The sequence below is a fragment of the Diadema setosum genome, chromosome 22 (genome assembly GCF_964275005.1).
Source record: "Diadema setosum chromosome 22, eeDiaSeto1, whole genome shotgun sequence".
NCBI lineage: Eukaryota > Metazoa > Echinodermata > Echinoidea > Diadematoida > Diadematidae > Diadema > Diadema setosum.
The window spans coordinates 17,854,363-17,876,839 of record NC_092706.1 but is presented as its reverse complement, the minus strand read 5'-3'; the positions used below and the strand labels follow the sequence as shown (position 1 = coordinate 17,876,839).

Sequence of the window (22,477 nt, the reverse complement as noted above, 5' to 3'; positions counted from 1 at the left end):
TATATTTTGGGTCAAACATATTTTGTGTCAAATATATTTTTGGTGAAATATATATTTTTTTCGAATATATTTTTGGTCAAATATAATTTTGGTCAAATATATTTTGGTGAAATATATATATATTTTTGTCAAATATATATTTTGGTCAAACCTATATATTTTTTTGTCAAATATATATTTTGTTTGAATATATTTTTGTCAAATACATATTTCATTGAATATATCTTTTATCAAATATATATTTTGTCGAATATATTTTTGTTGAATGAAATTTTACTTGATGAAATGGTTTTTTAGTTGGTGTCGAACATAAATATTTGATTCCCCTCTGGCGCGCCATACACTGGTTACTATGGCGCGCCAGAGGGGAATCAAATATTTATGTTCGACACCAACTAAAAAACCATTTCATCAAGTAAAATTTCATTCAACAAAAATATATTCGACAAAATATATATTTGATAAAAGATATATTCAATAAAATATGTATTTGACAAAAATATATTCAAACAAAATATATATTTGACAAAAAAAATATATAGGTTTGACCAAAATATATATTTGACAAAAATATATATATATTTCACCAAAATATATTTGACCAAAATTATATTTGACCAAAAATATATTTGACCAAAAATATATTCGACAAAATATATATTTCACCAAAAATATATTTGACACAAAATATGTTTGACCCAATATATATTTGACCAAAAATATCTGACGAAAATATATTCGACAAAATATATTCATTTCAACAAAAATATATTAGACCCAAAATATATCTGACAAAACGTATTTTACATACATGGCTTTCCATACTTTCGAGAAAAAAAAATCATTCGATGAACGAAAAACCATTCCATGAAAATACATTTCATGAGCTGAAATACGTTTCATGACAAAATACGTTCGACAAAACGAGTGCGCAATATTCGCTGTGTACCAAGCTGGCCCATGCGACTTGTCTACATGCAGCGCAACACGTACGCATGCATACACTGCACGTGTACCATGCATAGCACACTACAGCTAGCTAGCCCGTCATCGGCGCGGCGCAGCCGCTGGCCGCCGCGGTGGGATGCTCGATCGAGTGGTGGGATTTGAGCGCGGTAGCTTTCGCGATTTCGATGTCGATCTAGCTCAAGACTTCACGCATGGGCCATGGGCTTCCACTGTTCTGAAAGTGGGAGTAGGAATGATCCCGCCATGGCGTTATGCAAAAGATTCAGCACAGCTTAATCTCCGCCATTGCCAGTTGGCGAGCGCGAGATCGGGATCAGGTCGTGGCCGTGGCAGAGCAACATCAGCGGTAACCGCATGCAGCAGCGACCCCAACACGTTACTGGTTACAGCGCCCCGCGCCGGGGTTACACCATCACAATACAAATACATATAGTACTAGTATTTCATCACATCATCACTATACAACCAGCTATATACCTCATCACTATACAACCAGATACATACTTCATCACTACAACCAGATACTTCATTTGATGAATCTTCAAGTCTGATTGGTTAAGAATTGGGGCATACAGTCAGCAATTACCTGTAGTTCCCACAGTACCCAAACTGACCCATATTATACTAAACTGCCCTCTTGATTTGTAGCAGCACATTCATATGCACATGTAGGGTAAGCACTTGGCTTCAATAGTGAGAGAGGTGACCAATATCCAATACGATTGCAATGCACGTGAAATGGCAGTGCAGATGTGTGAATTGGCTATCCAAGAGCTATTGCCATCAACCTACAATATATTACAATTTTCTTCATTATATAATACATGTATGTACAGATATGAACTGCTTTTTAAGGCAGTTGTTGCTCTCGGTGCCCCTGTAAGGTTCCTTGGGTCATAGCACAGAGCCGAGATCCCTCGTGGTAATGATATCAACAATTCCCCGAAGAGCAGTCCATATTTGCACTCTAGGAGATTGTCATTAAAAACTTCATGTCTGAATAGATGGGAGAAGTGTTGTGTGGTGGTTAGTAGAGGTGCCATTGAACTACGGCAAACATATTCCATATGTAGTATCAAAATGTCAATAAATGTTTGTAGAATATGTTGAAGGAATTGAACTACAGTCAACCTTGCCCATGTTCAATCTATTTGGACTGAAGAAATAGCTTCGATCAGAGAAAATTCAACTAATGAGGGATTAAAATTAATAGAATGTACCGGTATAAAGAGAAGAGGACTTGAAAAGGACCTTTGACTTGGGTGATTATTTGACTTATGCGAGGCCAGCTTAAGCAAGGTTGACTGTATTTTCATTTGTGTTGGAACTTTTGCAGCAGTCATCAAAGAATGAATAAAACTGGATACAAATATAGAATCCATGTTATAAAACTTGCAAGGATGATACACTAATTTCATCACAATCATAGTCATGGATTGAAAAGGAACACATATATGCTATTATGTGCCAAGTTTTTTTTTTTTTGTTTTGTTTGTTTTTTTTGTATGTGAGGGTGTGTGTGTGTGTGTGTTTTCATTTGATTGCTCTTATGGTTTGTTCACTTATAGGTCTCCATACTTTCAACACTGTTATTATTCCTCGAGTACTAGTAGTATGTTGCACTGCATCTTGTATGAAAAAAACAAACAAACACCAAAACCTCTAATTTTGCAGTCATTCACCTGGAGCATATACATTTGTACTGTACTCTTCTGAGCAGCAGTAAACTAATTTGCCCATTCACAATGAACTGGTTGTTTCCAGTCGCACAACTTACAATATATATAGAAAACTTAAGTTTGTGGGATGGCGTCATTCAGTTGTGTACACAGCTATATGATGTACGTAGTAACTATCTCACTTTTTCAGTAATAAATTTATCTTGTGTATCATTCATCCACTCACGCATTCAATCACTCCTTTCACTTTGTATGCCAAGTTAACAAGGACAGATATTCGTGCCATACCAATCACAAGATGGAAATTTAATTGCAGTCATTAACAATTCTGGACATAAAAGAAATACAAAGTTTATGTAAATAACACTGTATATTCAAATTGGCTTGCCATTATTCAACAAGACAGCTCGCACTGCTGTTGTATGTATTTCACACAACCTACTAAAGAGCTCTGAACCACACTGCTTTCACAGTAGTTTGGGTACAGTCCCTTTGTTATCAGTCCATATTTTCCATTCACAACAGACCCAAGAGATGTCACCTGTAGGCCACACAGTTTTGGGGGATAAATTGTTTCCTGTCATGAATCGCCCACTTATGGCCAGAAGTAACAAGATTTCAGAGGCTGAACTTATTTCACAGATGAGCCAGCAGGCAGTATTTCTAACATTATGGCATTGTTATTTCATGTTACTGAGTAAGATCTGAATATTACTGAGTACATGTATTACCAGGTAAAATTTGTATGCTTACCGTTATGATGTAAAAGTTGCATCGCAGATTACAATTTGCACTGAAATAACCCCCATATTTCTCCTGTTGAAACATGAGAGATATTGAAACATACATTTTCTTCATCAGACACTCACAGATAAAACATAATAACATATGATAACCAATAATTACAGTATATAGTGCCTTTTCAAAAAAGACTTGAAGCACTTCAACAATTACAACACTGATCCACTTACAATGTAACATGTAGGGGGCTCGTAGGCATGGCACATCCAGTCAATATTTGAAATATTACACTTTGAAAAGTCACAAGTAACTAATGCAGGTTTGATTCATTTCAGAAGGGATCTTTCTTTTCTATCAAAAACAGATCCCTTAACTTCCAAGCTTCAATCATATTTCTTACATGTCATGTGGTTGAAGCTTCTCTGGCATTGCCAGCTTAATGCCACAGTCAAGGTGTCACAAATTCCAATCTTTCAAATTCATGAAATCAAATTCCAATCTTCTACAATCTAAATGAGGCAATTGGCACAAATGTACATGCCTTGTCACATATCTTTTTTTTTTCTATATTTTTCAAATTCATTTCATTTCAGTCTCACAATAATTAATGAATGCTAATTTTGAATGGCAAGTACAATGCTTCTGCTCTGAAATTATGCTGTATACTGTAAACCTGTTTCAATCAGAGGGGGCAGAAATTTGCTTACGACACAAGTTAGCCTTAACCCAATGAGGACTGACTGATTTTGCGACAACAAGCATTTCCCATAGACACCTGCCCTAGTATACTCCGACTGGTTCTCAATTGGTTAAGAGGAAACTCTGTTAAGCCAGACTTGAAGCACCTCCAGACATAAAGATTCTTACTCGCAAGTGGTACATGTACACTGATCTTTGAAGGCACTGAACACATAATAAAATTCTTGTTAACATTAAAACTTGGCTTACACCAGTCTACTGTCAGCCGCCATTACAGGACAAAGATCATCAATGTAAAGTATTGTATCATCCAATGAAGTCCCATTCTCTGAGTATGACTACTGCACATCAATAGTTTAAACAGGATCCTGCTGTGTACTTCATTGTGAAAACAACCTACAAACAATCAGAGTTAACATGATACAGACTACATCTGTGTCAAAGATAAGGTGGGTCTGAAAGTCAAGACTACACACAAGGCCTTATGAACATCAATGCTGAACTGTTACCACATACTAGTATATTATTCTGTATGTACAACTTTAATAAAGATGTGGAGTGTAAAACAGATGCACCCATCGTGTCACTGACTTCATTTGTATTTCCAGTTCCAGTGTATATTGTAAGCAACTTTGTTCAACTTTGTCAATAAACAAAACTATTTCACATTGATCACTTAAATAAACAGGATTGAAGTCAACATCCCTTTAAAATTAACTCCGAGACAAATAGAACTATACAGATATTCATCAGTCTAAAGATACCACACAATTACACTTGCTGTAGGAAGTCTTTAATATTAGAATCTCAGATAAGCTGGAAAACATGATCAAGAGAGGCACTCCTGTATGGATTGTACATTGCTAAGTAATTGAAAAATAAAAACTTTATAAGACCAAGGAGGTACTAGTACCTCCTTGATAAGACGATAATTTGTACATTTACGAATAATTTCTGAATCCAAAAGAAAGATTCATATACACTCAACAACACTGACAAACAGACAGACACACAATAAAAACTCACACACCTATGAAGGAACTTTGTTCACAATGTGGACTAAATCACATTTTTGAACTAAGGAAAACCCACTAGAACTTTAGAAGACTGAGAGCTAAACACTATCAATTCTGTTTATGCTCTTCCAGCATTATCACAGCCAATGTGAAAAACTGAATGTGGATTTTTCTTCCCAACACCAGGATGTAAATCCTGCCTTTCCACTGTAAATCTTACTGTTTTCAACAATCTACATATGGCCGTTTATAGTTTACAGTCAGGGGTCCTTCAGCTCATATCATGTAATCTAACAATGTAAGTACATTTCAATTGGACCACAGTGATCAAATTAATCTATCATAAAATTTCATTCAAAGTTAAATGGTGCAGTATTTCGAGATATTTACATTGTAACCTCTGGCAATTTAAAGAGTCATGAATACTGAGGAAACACCACAGACAGTATTTTTGTACTGAGCAAGGTGATATCCAATATTCTTACAGAGCTAGACCTGCTCATAATAAAGAGGATAAACTGGGATTACCCCTTGCATAGAGACTATAAAATCTCTATCCCATTAAAAGTGCTATTCATTGGAGTGGGTAAAAGGAAAGCGATGGAAGGTTAATGGCAGGATGATGTCACGGTTTAGGGACAATATGAAGAATGATAGGAAAATGATGTGATGTCACATTAGTGTCATGATGATGTCACAGTTTTTGGTGATGATATCACAATAATGTGAGAATGATGCTATGATGTTATAAAGGTATAAGAATTATGTCTTGATGACAATGACGATGATGATGATGATTTAGTCTTATTCATAGAGGGTAGCCACTTTAGTGATCTTTGCACTGTTCTCCTTGTGGTTCCTGTTCACATTCATGAATGTAATTCAGCTATCAGGATTCTGTCATGATAATCTAATGATGATGATGATGTGAGGATGTCATGTTGATAATGAGCTGGCGATGTGATAGGGATGTAATATTGTCATAAAAATAATACAAACATTATTATGATGTCATGATGACTGAGGATGTGACATAAACACATTGAGTGGATTAGACATTGGAATGATTGGCAATGAGCCATATAATCAATCTTTCGCCTTCCCCTAACATCATCAGCTATCAACCAAAAAAAAAAAAAAAAAAAAAAAAATGGCTTGACTGAGAGTGATGGGTTGACATTGGTATTGGTATTCCTCTGAGTAACCAGTGCTATATAACTTGCAAATATATCAAAGACGATTCTGACAGAGAATGTCATCACAACTATGAAATCTGTATGTTTACTTGGGAAAGGGGAGGGAGAGAACTAACCTGAATTCAATTTCATAGGGGCATGATTTGTTTTGTCCCTTTAAGCAGCATTACACATTAAAATGTTCTTGTCATCTTATCATCATACAAATCTGTAACTGCTGAAAGACTGCAATAGTGCAGATGAAAGAGTTGGCATTCATGTACCAATTGCAAAATTTCAAATACATGAAATCAAATGCTACAGATTTAAGAAATGAACTAAATATAAATGCATTACTCAATACTGGCAACCTTCATCATCAATAAAAACCATTATCAGTCATAATTGTTTAAAGTAAATGCCCATTATAAGAACCATGAGAAACACTTAAATATAAAACCTTGAGCAAACAGGAACACTTCCATAAGGCAAAAAAAAAAAAAAAAAAAAAAATCATTGTATTGGCGTAACCCGCCCGACCCTAGAAAACCCCCCGACCCTGAACTTTTCACACACAAAAAAAAAGGAAATACATCGTTTTTACTGAGAGAGGGCGCGATACGGGTTTGCGAATTATCAAAAACAACAACAACAACAACAACACCTGGTGTCGGAAAATGGCCGTGCAGTACAGCGTGTTGGCGACTGATAAGTCCGGTTCGAAGATTTTATTTAGTATTATTCAGAGAATCGATTTGTCAGTGGCGCTGGGTGATTTAGCCCAGGAATTTCTGACCGGTATGTCGTGACGGCTTTTAAACTGGTTATATAACAAATTTTCGGATGCAACAGACCCTCTCTATCGAATGGGGTTTCGTTAAACATGAGTTTTACACCTAAAATACAGGTAGCAGGTACAATTGTACACAGTCTTCACTTATTAATGACTTTCACCGAGTATACCCAACCAAACAAGAATGTCCGTGCACCAGTACATGTATGAAGATTTTGACAGATTGAATGCGTCAGAAATACTGCAAAACCACATAGGATTCCTGCCAAGTATCAATGAGACCATCGTCAGGTCAAACAAGTTCAAAATCACACAGTTGCTTGATGATGTGACGCCGACTCAACCGCCGATGACCCTACTTTTAATCTCCGGCACAACTGAGACAGAGGAAGTCAGCATCACCAAGAAACAGATATCTGAAATGAGCAACAAAAATCAGTCAATCGAGAGTAAGTCATTAAAAGGAGTTCTATGGAAAAGAGTAAAACTGTGCCTGATTGCCCCTCTAATTAAACAGACATGGAAGTCATTGTAGTGCATTAGACATTAAATTAGTCAATTATACCATCCAGTCAGCAGCCTATGAAACCAAATATATAGCATTATTTTCCTACAAATATCTTATAAAGTGAAAAAAAGTATAAGAAACCTCTAATTTTCTCAAAACATGAAGCAGAGCAGAATACAAGAAATCCTACAGCAGTGCTGAGGTTTAGTTGTGAAGAAGTACAATCATAATGACAGATGTTTTACACATAGTTAACTCGTTCAATTTTTTTGCTTTTAAAGGACACATTTGTACACATTAGCGTACAATGGGCAATAATTTTACAATGTGTACAATTAACAATTAGCCTGTTATATTTAAATGACGGCCCTTGGTTTCAACAATAACATGGCAAAAGTGTGCGAATACACCAGTGGGATGGGAGAAGGGGAGGGAAGTTCATGCCACACTCACCTTATACTGACAGTGCTTCCATCTGGAATATTTCCTGTAGTGGTGGGAAGTAGATAACCAACATCAGTTACATCTTGAAGGACAGCTAACCAAGGCATGATCTGCATGTTTGACAACATTACTTATCAAAATTATCACTCATTACTTTATGTTGAAACGTACTGACAAAGTCTGTACACAATTGAGTAATTTCATCACCAGTGGTGCATCAGACAGTATGTATGGTCTTGTATTCATACATGTATGCTACACGTCTTTTTATAACTTTGTCTGACACAGAGAAGGCTGAGGCAGGATTGCATCTAATCGAGAGGAGCAGTCATCATTACAGTGCCATCTGGACTGCTTGACAGGCACAAGTTGATAAATTCCAGCTCAAGATAGTATCATGCTTGTCCTTATACTCTGAAAAGGCTTCATGGAGCAAAACAATTCATTGCATACTGTATGTGAAGATGAATGCTGCTACTGCATGTACTAATATACACAGCCAAGTATCTATAAAGACAATGGATAAATCTAATCAAATCAATACATGCATCATTATCTAATATTACAATCCGCATGACAAAGCATCTGACAGAAGATAGCTTGCTAAATGCACTAATGTTATCACTCGGCACAATGTAGCAAGGGCATAATATTACAATTATGTAAAGGAAGAACTTGACCAATATTAATAGAAATGTGTGTACAGTCATGGACAATAAAGGGAGCACTAACCTCTCTCCAGAAGACCCAGAGGATCCCCACGACGATGATGAGGGCAGACATGACTACATAAATAAGAAGAGGTCTGGTGATCATGGGGTCACGAACCTAACGAGGAGGCTTCCTTATTACATCCTTGTCCAATGGCTCCACTCCGAGACTGGACAGAGGAGTGGGGAGAGAATGAAACATTATCATAGAGTAATGTGAACTACAGAATGCACAATTTTTTTTTTCATGTCAGTATTTGTTCATTATCCATCTTTGATAATACATGTATACACACTCTTTCTTTCTTTTTTTTAAAGAATGAACATATATTTGTCCTTTCTTCCAAATTAACAATAAAATCTGTAGCCATATAGACAGAAAGGATTTCTGGAAACAACATTAATGTGTAGAGTAGAAATAGTTGGCGTCCAGACTTTCCAATAAGAAGGGTCACAAAGAGAAGGAGAGTGGCATACAAATGAGACTTCGAAACACTGCTGATTTGAGAGGTATTGATTTTTACTTTTACAAAATTATTTTCCCCATGACTGAAGAATTATAATGGTACTCACTAAGATGCTGCTTTAGCCGATGAAAAGGTAAAATGAAATATTTTGAAACCAAAGCTTTAATGAGGTTCAAAGATATTTGCTTGAAGAAATTTGATTGATTGATTGATTAATTGATTGACTGATTGACTGATTGATTGATTGTGAATCTTTATGCAGAGTGGCCTGATTAGACTGAATCAGAATAATGACTGCACTGCCGGCATAATTGCCCTCCCCCTTCAGAATACTCTCAGACCTGCTGATGTGTGCACATTGTGGCTCACCCTTGAGCAGGTGGTCCTTCCATGATGACGTTGATCCAAAGGCTCTGCATGGCATTGAGTGGGTTGGGAAACCTCATGATGATGGATAGGGCTATCAGGGTCCAAGGCAGCTATGCTCCTACCAACACAGAGAAACAAACAAACAAACAAAATTATATGTTGCAATCTATCTTTATAGATCCTTCACTTCATACTTTTGCATAATCATTAATGTGTCCATGCAAATTGGTCATTACGGGATAAGTTTTCATCAATAATTCAAATTTCAACTGATTTCTTGCAAAGTAGAAATCAATACATAATCTTATCACAATTTGTATTCATGTTTGTTTCAGGGTCATTCCACGGGGTTGGGGCAACAGCACTTTTTTGTGTTCCTAAGGAATTGCTCGCTTTATCCTGAAAATTTCATTAGGTATTTGATGTTGCAATTTGGTTTTGTGGGAAGGTAATTGTGTTGGTGATTACTTGACGAAGAAATAAAAACGTTGAATCACAAGAGTTGGTGCCGGTGTGTCTTTTAGTGATGATGTCCATGCTCTGTTTTTGGGTAACAAGTGTGTAACAGATGCATGCACATTTTAAGATAATGTCTTGAAAGAGATATTGACATTTTAAAGTAATCAAAGATTTAGAAATTATAAGATTTAACAGTCTTTTTGTATTTACACAGAAAAAGACATGATTCAAAAGTCAAACTGAAGTGGAAACTTGAACAGGATTAGTATGATTTTGAAAATCACTTGTAAATGATTTCTTACATTCTCGTTTCAACTTTAATATTTAGTTCTTTTATTTCCATCCAAAGAATTTGACATTCAAGGTGTTTTTCTGCTAGTACAACAGTAGTAGTATTAATTGGTCGTGTGGCAAAAAGTGAAATTTGGTATGTAATGACCATTGATGGACATTTAGTTATAATGCTCCCAATTATACCTCTGTTACAGAGACATGATGTCCATGTAACGGTGGTAACATAAAACATGGAAGGTCAGGCCAGAAAAAGTGGTCAAGTATTTCCAATGAAAATTATTGCATTCTGATTAGGCATGATTTCTCTTCAATACCTAGTTCTACATTCCATCATAAAGTGAATTTCTTTGCTTGGTGAGAAAAAAGAACAACACAGAACATGGTACTGCTATACACAAGGAGTCTCATGTTCCATTTATTGATGCTCTATCTGTCAAAATACTTGTACCATGTTGAAGAATGTTGAACAAAGTGATTAACAATTTTGTTAGTAAAAAGTTTCTTAGGAGTGATTGAGATCAACTCCTTTTATTTTGAAGGTAAGCAAGTATAGTCTTAGCAAGGATGATAAATGATGTCCATGTAATGGTGGTATTTTGTCAAATCTTGTTTCTCAGTTTACTCAAATATGAAGGACAGTATTATGAAGCCTTGAGTGGATTTAGTTGAAGAATTGTCCCACAAAACTTGGAGTAAACAAAACAATCCATTTATCACACTTCTATTTTTGGACTCTGATGTCACAATTTTTGCCCCAACCCGATGGAATGACCCTTCAATCAAATTACAAATGATTTTAAATGATTACACATATTTACATCATATTTGTTATTAAGGGGTCATTTTCAATGAGACTACAGTTGAACCTCTCGTATCCGGATAAGTCGGGACCGGGGCTCATCCGGATAAGGGATTTGGCCGGATACGGGAGACTCAATGCTTTATACATGTACATTATACATACACATGTACTGATGTGGCCCATTGTAGTACCACATGTAGTAATGTGTATACTGCAACCTTTTCATTGTTACATTTGGGGATGTTTCGGGATGTTGAAATGTCTGAAGGTAAGCAATTTGTAAGGAAATTTGATGCAATGTATGTTAATCATATTGGAAGTAATATGTAATTCATGTGTGTTTGAGTTCTCAAGGAGTTGGGAATCCCCCTTTCTTCCCGTAATTATTTAAAAAAATCACGGCGAGATTGCGTCCGGATAATAGAGAGATCCGGATAAAGGGAGGCCAGATAATAGAGGTTCAACTGTACCTTGTGCTTCTCATGATTTCTCCATTATCATATTTGACACAGTGCATTTTTGTTTGTTTGTTTGTGTTTTTAATACAGATTTTGTCAACCAATAATGAAAGTGAAAATAAATGAGATGAATGAATGAAATGAATGAATGAATAATGTTTGTTGGAGAATAAGCATCAACCCATTTTAATTCTTCTGTGAAAACACTGTTTAGAGTCTTTAATGCCTATATTTGAATAATTATTCCACCATACAATTATTTTGAACGGAATGAAGTATACAATCTTTCGTTTTTGGCATGCAGAACTCAATTGAAGCAAAAATAGTGAACCATTTTAAGCCAAACATTTTCATGTGTATTCCAATTTTGCAAATTTTGTGAGATCAAAGAGTCACAAAATCAAAATACATGTACATGCAAAAGTTCTTGTTTACACTGTATGCACTGTATGCATTGAATTCAAGTGGCATGCTGAACTAGAAATGTCGCTAAGGCGACTGGTATGCCTCCGCCATAATGCATGATTCTCCTAATAGGTCTACTGTACATGTGGACAATGTGTGATTACATTTTCACACAATTGGCAAAATATTAAAATAACAAGTTTGTCACAAATGTGTTGAATATTCACCTTCCTTGACCTAAGCTTAATTGGATGAATAGGAGAGCATGCATTTGGGGATTTAAGGACTTTAACTTGACTTTGCCCATTCATAAGTTTATGCATTGAGTACTTTTCAAGGTATGGAGAAAAAGTGCAATTTCTGTATTGAAAAGTACATTGTTACCATTTTCATCTGGCCTTTGACCGTAAAATTCATAGGATAATCACTGTCAGGCAGAACATGCATAAATATGTAGAAAGTTTCAAGATACCTTGAGCCACTTCTGAGATATGGAGGAAAAAGTTAGTTCAGCACTTTCCCTTGATCTTTGACCTTTTGACCTTTAAGGCAAAAAAAAAAAGAAAAGAAAAAGTTTCCAGAGAATCTCTATCAGGTTATACATGCATACACCAAGTGTAAAAAAAAAAAAAAATAATCCCGCTGGCATTGCATAAATATGAGGGAAATAGTAAAATGTTGAAGTGTTGCCCTTTTCTTTGGTCCCTGACCTTTGACCCCATGAACCCTAAATTCTCTAGATAATCATTGTCAGTCAGTACATGTATATATGCTATGTTCCATGAAGATACCATGAACAATTTCCAAGTTATGGACAAAAAAAATATTGTTACTTGACCTTTTGACCTTTGACCTTTGACCTCATGACCCCAAACTTCCACCAGAGAATCTTAAGTGGGTAATAAATGTATACATTAAGTTTTAAGAAAATATCTTCTGGCATTGCATAGATATGGTGGAAATAGTGAAATTTTACGTATTTGACCTTGACCTCTTGACCTTTGATCTTGAGCATGTGCACCCAAAAGTTGATAGGCACAACTTCACCCCCTAATACACATACATGCCAAGTTTCATTACGATACCTCAAAACTTTTTTTAGTTACGCTGTCCACAAAATTCATTACGGACGGACAACCCGAAAACATAATGCCTCCGGCACCACTTCGTGGCGGAGGCATAAAAAAAAAGAAAAAAAAAAAAGGCTGTCAGCTGTGATTCAAGAAAATTTCACACTGCAAATATTTCTTGCTTTACAGTATGCACAAAACTACTTCCATTGGGGTGTAAGAACAACATTTTGTGTAAGTAGAGAATAGAGATTGTTAAGAATTGGGTGTGCACTTTTGATTATTGCAACACAAGATAGATACTCTAGAATCTACTTTTTGAAACAAAAATCTTTACAGTATCCTGTCTTCATTTCTTTCTGAATCTACAACTCCTCAAAGATTAGCTGATTGATGTAACTACCTTTATGAGGGTCGTAAAATTTTGATATACACTGATCAGGATCCTCTGATAAAATAGTTATTGCAGCACAAGCATGGCTCCTGTAAGCAATATGTTGATTAAACAGAATTTCCCCACTAGTTAAAGTCAGGGTTAGCCACTCTGGAATTGGACTCCAGCTATCACTGGGGTAACATGACTCTCACCTGGTATAGCCATTGAGGACAGCTGCTCTGGTTTGTCCAAAAGATCCACATTCTCTCGACGGAAAGACTTTGACTTGGCACCAGCAAAGTTCCTGAAAGAATACAAGACAAGCGTATCAACAAAGAACATGATACATGTACTACAAAATACCACAAATCATAAGCAATTACATCTGGTACAGAAATCCTATGGCCCACCAAACAAACAAATAAACACAAACTACAATAACAGTGAACACATTCTGAACAAGACACTTTTTTTTCTTTTAATACTGCACAATTTATTCTGACAAATGAAGTATGGAATTGCGACTGATTGACAAATTGCCCCACATCGACGTAAATAAGCACTGAATTGATCAGTGTTTTAGTAGTAGCCATGATAAAAAATCATGGGCGTACATACTCGAGCAGGATTCGAACCTACGACCTCCTGATCACCGGACAGGCGTCATCTCCACTAGACCACTGAGCTTTCGCCCGACAGCAAGTGTTGGTTCTAATCCTTATAGCATGCAGCGGGTACTGCTTTGTTATTCAAATTCATGAAATTCTTCCGTCGAGATGTTTTCATTGCGACTGATTGACAAATTGCCCCACATCGACGTAAATATCATGGCTACTACTAAAACACTGATCAATTCAGTGCTTATTTACGTCGATGTGGGGCAATTTGTCAATCAGTCGCAATGAAAACATCTCGACGGAAGAATTTCATGAATTTGAAGAAGTATGGAATTGTTTGCTTGATTTTCTTCTGAACTTAATAATCTATGCTTTATAATAAGGAGCTACAGTGTCAAACCTTGGCAAAACCATCACTGGATCAATAGAGATCAACACAAAGTGACTCACGTCTTCCAGTCCTCTTCTGTTTCCCAGATCTCGTAGACGGCATAGTTACAGGTCCCCTCATGGCCTCAAACATTCTCACACTGTAGCTGCCATTGTGTATTAGTGGAAACAACAGAAATACAATGCATGACATTACTGGGTAAATACTGTATACCTTTTGGAACATAATTTTATCAACATATAATAAACTTGATGTTGAAAAGATGAACTGAAATGTTTCCAATTAGTACCATATTGATGTACCGGTACTTGTTTCAGGTTTCTCTAGGTACTGCTATTACAGTTTGCCTACAATATATTTAGAGGCATATATATTGTAATTCTGCAAGGGGGAAAGCAATGATAAATGATGATGATGATGATGATGATGATAATCATGACTAGAAACATCATTTTCATTATTCAAGTAATAACAACAGTGATAATTCATCATGAAAATTTTATTATGATCACTACCATCACTACTTTATTATTCCTAATATTACTAGCTTTGAAAAAACACACCAAATCACTATATTCCAAGTTTATCACAAAAGTAAAAAACATTCACAATGGGGCATAAAGTCTTGACTTCCTAAACTTCATCTTTGAAACTTTAGTTTCAACACACACACACACACACACACGCACACACACACAAATAAATAACAATAAAGAGGTAAAATTTGAACAACAATTTTCAAACAGTACAAGTACTTGACTAAGTTAGTACTTGACTGGATTAGGCATCCAGAATTCTGCTCTGTTGAAAGATAGGGATGGCTGTTTATATCACATATCTATATCCTCTGAGAATTGTTCATTCAGCTTATTCAATCTCATAACTTTCCATAAGAAACATCACATTCATAGAAGAAAAAAAAAGAAATAAAAGTCAATTTTCCTAACTCTGTGATTAGTATAATATTACTGAAGCACTTTCCATTCAAAATATCACACCAGTGGGAATCTAGCAATGAGGACACGATGTCTTACCTCACACATCCATCATCTCTTCCTGCTGCATCAACGTATGTCCTCATGTTGTCACGGAAACTTCATATTCTTTTCCTCCTGTACGGCGAACTACCTGCCGACATTGAATGCCTGTGGAGAGTAATCGTGATCGCGTGAATAACTGCAGTCAGCAACGCGCTGTCGTAATGATACTGACCTGTGTGACAGTAACTCTAATTGTTAGTCTCATTGGGTGGGGGGGGGGGGAGAACAACTAGCAATCTATATTTCATGATGAGTTACACATTACTCCAGGTTAGAAGGCATATAACCTTGTTTTTTATGATGTCTATGATGGTCCCCCTTATTTAAAAGCCACCGTAATGTGTAACGTTAACATTAGACAGCGTAAGCTGTGAGCGCGAGCAGAAACAACCACAACTAAGTCAATGTTGAATTCAATGCTTCCCCATGTCTCATTTAATTCAAATTTATGTGAGTGACTGGAAATGAGAATGAGATACTAAGGAATCCCTGAAATTTTGGTGGAATTTGGTAGAGTGAAATTTGAGGTACCGGTATATCTTCTTGCCTCTTAGATACGATATTGGCTTACTGCCAATACTGCATTACCATTTTACTACCGCCGGAATCTGTCTCTAAGAAGCCCATGACCGACGGCAACGAGAAGAGACAGATCTCAGACAAATTTCAATGGTCGCGCTCTGTCCACACGTAGTGCTCCTCTACAAGTTAGCGTGGATATGTCTTCCTGGACATTTTGCTGACTAAACCATACAGATACAGATCTCATCGGTCTACGACAGTTTACCAACCTGGGGTTGCTGAGGCTGAGCCCGTATCCGTAGTGCCGGTGCGGTGCCGGTGGTTGAGCCTGAGCCTATTTACAGCCTCAGGCTGTGGTCTTGCCCTTGGCCTGCTTGATGTTTGGGTTGGAGACCGGATCGTCATGGCAGGCGCTGCCGTAACTATACACAGCCCAGTCGCTGTACGTAGGATATTCGCACAGCGTACCTCCGTATGGTCGGGCTATTCGTAAACGCTGCCGCTGATGTAAACCCCCGCCCGGGGCGGCCGGGCGCTGTACCAGTAACGTGTTGGGGTCGCTGCTGCGGTTACCGCTGATGTTGCTCTGCTCGTGCAAACTTAGTCTCCAAGTATGTCCACGACCGGGCGACCTGATCCCGATCGATCTCGCGCTCGTCATCTCACTGGCAATGGCGGAGCTGAATCTCTTGCATAATGCCATCGAGATCGTTCCTACTCCCACTTTCAGAGAAGAGACAGACATCGAAATCGCTAATGCTTTGTATAATAGCGCGCGTACCACGCGAGCGTCTAGCTCTAGCTCTCAGCTCACGTGTTGTCACCGCACGGTATACGGGCTAGCAAGCGCGCGCGGATGTGCTGCGCATGCAATTTGCAGATTGATGGTGTATACCACAGTGTACACGCAACGACACGTGCAGTGTAAGCTTGCGCTGCGCTGTATTGTCATCGAATGACTTTTTATTTTCATGGAATGATTTTTTGTTCATCGAATGGTTTTTTGTTCATCGAATGGTTTTTTGTTCATCGAATGATTTCTTGTCGTAAGTATAGAACGCCATGTCAAATATATCTTGGGTCTAATATATTTTTGGTGAAATATATATATTTTTTGTCGAATATATTTTGGTCAAATATGATTTTTGGTCAAATATATTTTTTGTCAAATATATTTTGGGTCAAACATAGTTTGTGTCAAATATATTTTTGATCAAATATATTTTTGTGAAATATATTTTTGGTGAAACATATATATTTTTGTCAAATATATATTTTGTCGAATATATTTCGGTCAAACCTTCATATTTTCTTGTCAAATATATATTTTGTTTGAATATATATTTTATGAAATATATATTTTATCGAACATATTTTTGTGGAATGAAATTTAAATTGATGAAATGGTTTTTTAGTTGGTGTCGAACATAAATATTTGATTCCCCTCTGGCGCGCCATAGGTTACTAAACTATATACCTATTTGTGTGTTTTATGTTTGTTTGTTTGCTTGTTTATTTGTTTGTTTGTTTTGTTTTGTTCTTTTCGTTTGTTTGTTTGAATTGACTGGAGCGCTGACGGGTAAACGTGATTTCTCCTCAATGCAGAAAGAAAACTTCGGAAAGCTAGTGGCATGACCCTGGATGTCGATTTGTTCCTCAGCCCAGTCTCGAACAAAGACTGGTGGTCTGCGAGTTGATTTGCCTTTGCGACGCAAATGTCTCTTCCCTGTCGCTGTTGATGTGGCATGGTAAAAGGCAACTTCGCCCACTAACATCTCGCTGCCATAGATAATTTGTGATATTTCTTCGCCTTTTCACTTCCGACCAACTGGGGAATCATATGACATAATAGAGCTTTGATTTTCTCAGATTAACCTTCTAATATAATTATGTAGAATTGCTTTCACATTTCAATTGCATTTAGAAAGTTGAAAAATCAATAAAATATCGCATGAAATAACGCATTAAAAACGAAAGTAGAAAAATTAATAAAATATCGCATGAAATAACGCATCAACGAAAGTCGCGAAATACCGGAAGAGATCCCAATATACTGCCAATCTCTCTCGATCAGCCGTGTGACAATTTTGTTGCACTAACAGCCAATAAAAATAGATCAATGTAGTTATTGTTCTGTGTTCGTCGTATTAAAAAGTAGAAACAAACGGAAATTCAACTTATTTACATTTTTTCTTTTTGTTTATAATCTCTTATCCAAGCGAGGCCGTTGTGGCAAAATAAAGAGTCGATACAATATGAACTCATGACCTGTTACAACTCTTCAATATAACAGTATGATAATATTCACATGTACATCTTCAGGGCTAAATGTATGGAAGCGGTACAAAGATGTTTCATACCCACGAACATACACAACATGTTTCTGGCAAGGATATCAAATACATTCTTTTTATTGCATCATTATTATAAAGTATCAATCGTTGGACTACAATGAATTTTATTACAGGAAAATTCTGTTAATAATTCAACCCGAGTTTTTCTCAGGTAAAAAGTTAAATGCAACAGCCCCTTGATTTCATTAGAGTTGGCCGTCTCGAACTAAATGGACATAGATGTGTGTAGTATGCTTGTTTATGTATTTCATTTTTATCTATTTTATACTGCAGGGTTGGCCTGTTCAGTTGTGTAAAACTGCTTTCCAAAGGTGCCATGCAGTAATAATAAACATCGTTCTACGTGAAAATACACAACACATAATAGTTATAGGCAACATTGTAAACTATAAACATGGAAAGTGGGTTAATGGTGAAGAAGTACATGTAGATATATGGATATATAGCACTGCTATAAATCAATTGAATCAATAATAGGGCTTTGCATCACTTTTATTAAATCTACAAAGGGACATGCATGTTTGAACATTTACTGGGAGTGCATAAAACAAACTGGGCCCGACATATAGAAAAGAATTTCTTTTATATTCTGTCCTTGGGTGGGGAAGTTGGAGGGGGCAATTTAAAGAATAGATTGTCCTATTTATTGACAGATCGTTTACATATTAGATCGTCTTGTATATTTAAAAAAAGAACGTAATATTTGTATTTTGTAAGATGCTCAACTGATTGCCAGTTTAGCGTGAGTCACAAGGAACTTTGAGATGTATGATAATCTTTATTCAAAGTCATTTTGGCATATTTATTTTCGAGTGCTTTTTATCTTATCTCTGTAGAGTTTTGCACAGCTTCTCCAAGATGTACTACAATCAGGTAAAATAGCAAAATAGCAAAATACAGATTCTTCGTTATTTTGAATGACAGCAAACGTTTAATCCTCCGTATAAAACTTATTGCCTGAGAGATTTTACAAACAAACTAGTAGAAACATGTTCACACCACGTCAAACCGGAGTCGAGCATAACACCCAATTGATCTCCTTCACATTTTCTAAAGATAAGTTTCTGAAATTTGTTGACAAATCATAATTCTCCTATTTCTTTTTACGACCAAATTCTGTGCATGACAAAATGTATATCATTCAGGTCTGAACCATTTACATAGATTATTGTAACAAAATCATCTAGCAAGTTTTTCTGTACCTCCTTAATTGTTTATCATGATTAAAATGGCTTTATCATCAACATAAAGAAGCATTTTAGATTTGAAATGCAAATTAACATTACGACTACCATTAATAAAAAGTCAAAATATCAACGGTCCTGATATAGATCATGCAGGATACCTTATTTGAGCTTCAAAATTCACTAGAGCAATTACTAACTGTAACAAAAATTGCCTCCTGTCTCTTAAGTAGGATTTCATCCAGTTGGATCCTTTCCCTTTAATACCATAGTACTGAAACTTTGCAAGAACATATTTATGTGGAATGATATTAAAGGGCTTGCTTAGTAGGGCTTGCTTAGTAGGGCTTGCTTAATAAAAAAATACTTCCAGTAACACGTTTGTGGTCTATTTTAAAGGGACTGTACAGTACTGGTTGAGGTAGGGATTCATGTTTTGAACATTCCTAAGTGAGATAATGAAAAGCCTCTTATGAAATATGAAAGAGCATGTAGGTGATTCCACGTTTATTTGATGAAAATTGGTTTTCAAATGGCTGAGATATCCAAAAAAGTGCTAATAATAAAAGGCGACATGCCACAATTTTATTAGGATCTCTTTGTTTCACCTTGTTTTTGGATATCTCAGCCATTTCAAAACCGATTTTCATCAAATAAACTTTTGATACCCCTTAGAACTGCATGCTCTATGACATCTCATAGAGTGGTTTCTGAATATCTCGCAAAACGTTAAAAGCTAAATTCTCACCTCGACCAGAACTGTACACACCCTTTAACACACAAATAATCTGTAATTTCAAATAAACATGTAGCAGTAGAACAAGATGGTGTACACCCTGATTGACAATTTGCAAGGAGTTTATTAACATTTAAGTATGTATGAAGTTGATCATGTATTGCTCTCTCGATTTTTTTTTTTTGACAAGGCAGGTACCGCAGAAATTGGTCTGAAATTATCAATATCAGAAGATCCCCTTTATGAATTGAACTAATTCGTGCTGTCTTAAAACCTCTTGGAATAATAGTTACATGTTCGTAAAGTCTCATTGAATAAATGGGTCAAAGGGTCACCTATATACTCTGCAGCCAATTTAAGAAGCTTTCAGAGTGAATAGAAAACGAAACGATATCATTATGTTACTAATTATCACCGTGATGTTTGCATGGAGGCGATTGCGTTTGGCAACCTCTGTTTGACTTTGCTGATATAGGAAACCAAGATGAGAGAAGATGATCCCTATCAGACCTACTGTTGCAGAGCGACAAACACAACTCGATAGATATCATGCAAACGTATCGCATGAGTACATGTATAATAGTCTACCTCCAATGTTTGCAGCCGCCAAAATGCAGACAGACAACGTGACTGCAGTTTCGTCATGTCTTTCGATTGTTGTGGTAAGCTGCCTTAGTAGGCCTACTTCATCAAATACAGTTTCACTCTCTGAGCAGTCATCACAATTTACTCAAAGTAGTAACCTCATATCACGAGTTCGACACCAACGAGTCATACACCCCATGTGTCATACAGTCATCGAGTTGTGAATGGGTGCATCTAACAAACTCAACGTCAACAAGTCGTACAGCTCACGAGTTATACAGCTCGTAAGTCACACAGCCCACGAGTCATACAATCCACGAGTCATACAGCTCACGAGTTATACAGTTCACGAATCATACAGCCGCTAAGTGAAGAAGGTCTAGGAGCTCGACATCAGTAAATAGGTCCATGGGCCATACGGTGCACCAGATCGACATTAGACTAAGAAAACCCATGAGCTCGACACTATAGGCAAACAGGGCCCACGAGCTTGACACTGGGCAAAAAAAAAGGCCCATGAAACCGATATTACACCACGTACGGTATGTCTCGTAGGCTGTATAACTCGTCGGTGTATGACTCATAGACCTTTCTTCAGTGTCTCGCTCATGGGTAATATAACTCTTGGGTGTCGAGATCGTGGGATATGACCCCTCTATAGACAATACTCACTGCAAATGCAAAAGCAGAAGCACTTCTTGATCTCTTGGATTCAACTGCACAATGCAAACAAAGTGAGAAGAAAGAGGTTACGCTGATGCAAATATTCCAGAAATTTTAACAGAGCATTTTGTCCAAAAATGTAAACAATGCAGGAAGAGGCTAAACAAATGTAATATCTACAGAAAAAAGAAGTCGCATAGAATTAAGAACCGGTATTTGTTCTTGTCATTTCTCGCATGGTTTCCTCTGTGCAACCTTCGCTACTGTTTAATATATCGAATACGTTGACATTCTTTACATTGAGTAATATTTGATGCTGGCTGATATTTTCAAATTAGATTGAAAACAAACAACACACCTTGTTTAACAAGGCATATACGCCAAGCGATATCTCATCCGCTCACACGTGGAAATTTGTGATTATATCATTTATTGTAAACTCGTTGACCTTTTGACCTCTGACCTTGTAAAACTTAACCAATATTCGAAATTCGATCTTTCGGTGATGTACTTGTGCTGTGCGTTTTGTGGTCGTAGATAAAAGCTGAGGGAAGTTATTGAGAGCATACTGAATATATGGCGCTTATTCAAATCAGGAAAAGTTCATCAAAAAGTTACATTTTAACCTTTGACCTTGTCGGCATTCACAAATATTCGAACATGAATGACATCTTTAGGTGACGTAGCCTACTTGTGGTGTGAATTTGGCGGTCATAGCTCAAAGCTGTGGAAGTTTTTGAGAGTATACCACAATCATTGTTAGCACAGTGCAGGGAAAAGGTTCATTAAATTTTGACCTTTGAACTTGTCGGACTTTACCCATATTCAAACCTGACCACCATCTTTAGGTTATGTACCTGTGATGTGAGTTTGGTGGTCAGAACTCAAAGGTGTGGAAAGTTAAGATAGTACATTAAATTGTTGAAGACGCCGTCGACGATGACGACAACG

The 22,477-nt window shown here is 36.7% G+C and overlaps 1 protein-coding gene and 1 long non-coding RNA gene across 2 annotated transcripts in view; both read right to left on the bottom strand.

Moving 5' to 3' along the window:
• The window catches only part of LOC140245172 (transmembrane protein 163a-like), a 46,972-nt gene that overhangs the window by 22,663 nt on the left and 1,832 nt on the right, over positions 1-22,477 (bottom strand). Inside the window, exon 3 of the mRNA XM_072324770.1 lies at positions 21,536-21,579. Within this exon, the coding sequence (XP_072180871.1) occupies positions 21,536-21,579 (44 nt within the window). The remainder of the gene's footprint in view (positions 1-21,535; positions 21,580-22,477) is intronic.
• LOC140245348 (uncharacterized) lies at positions 8,782-12,522 on the bottom strand. The gene is made up of 3 exons (XR_011902326.1): positions 12,461-12,522; positions 9,571-9,688; positions 8,782-8,904 (listed from the first exon to the last, which is right to left on the bottom strand). It is a non-coding gene; the product is annotated as an uncharacterized lncRNA (long non-coding RNA).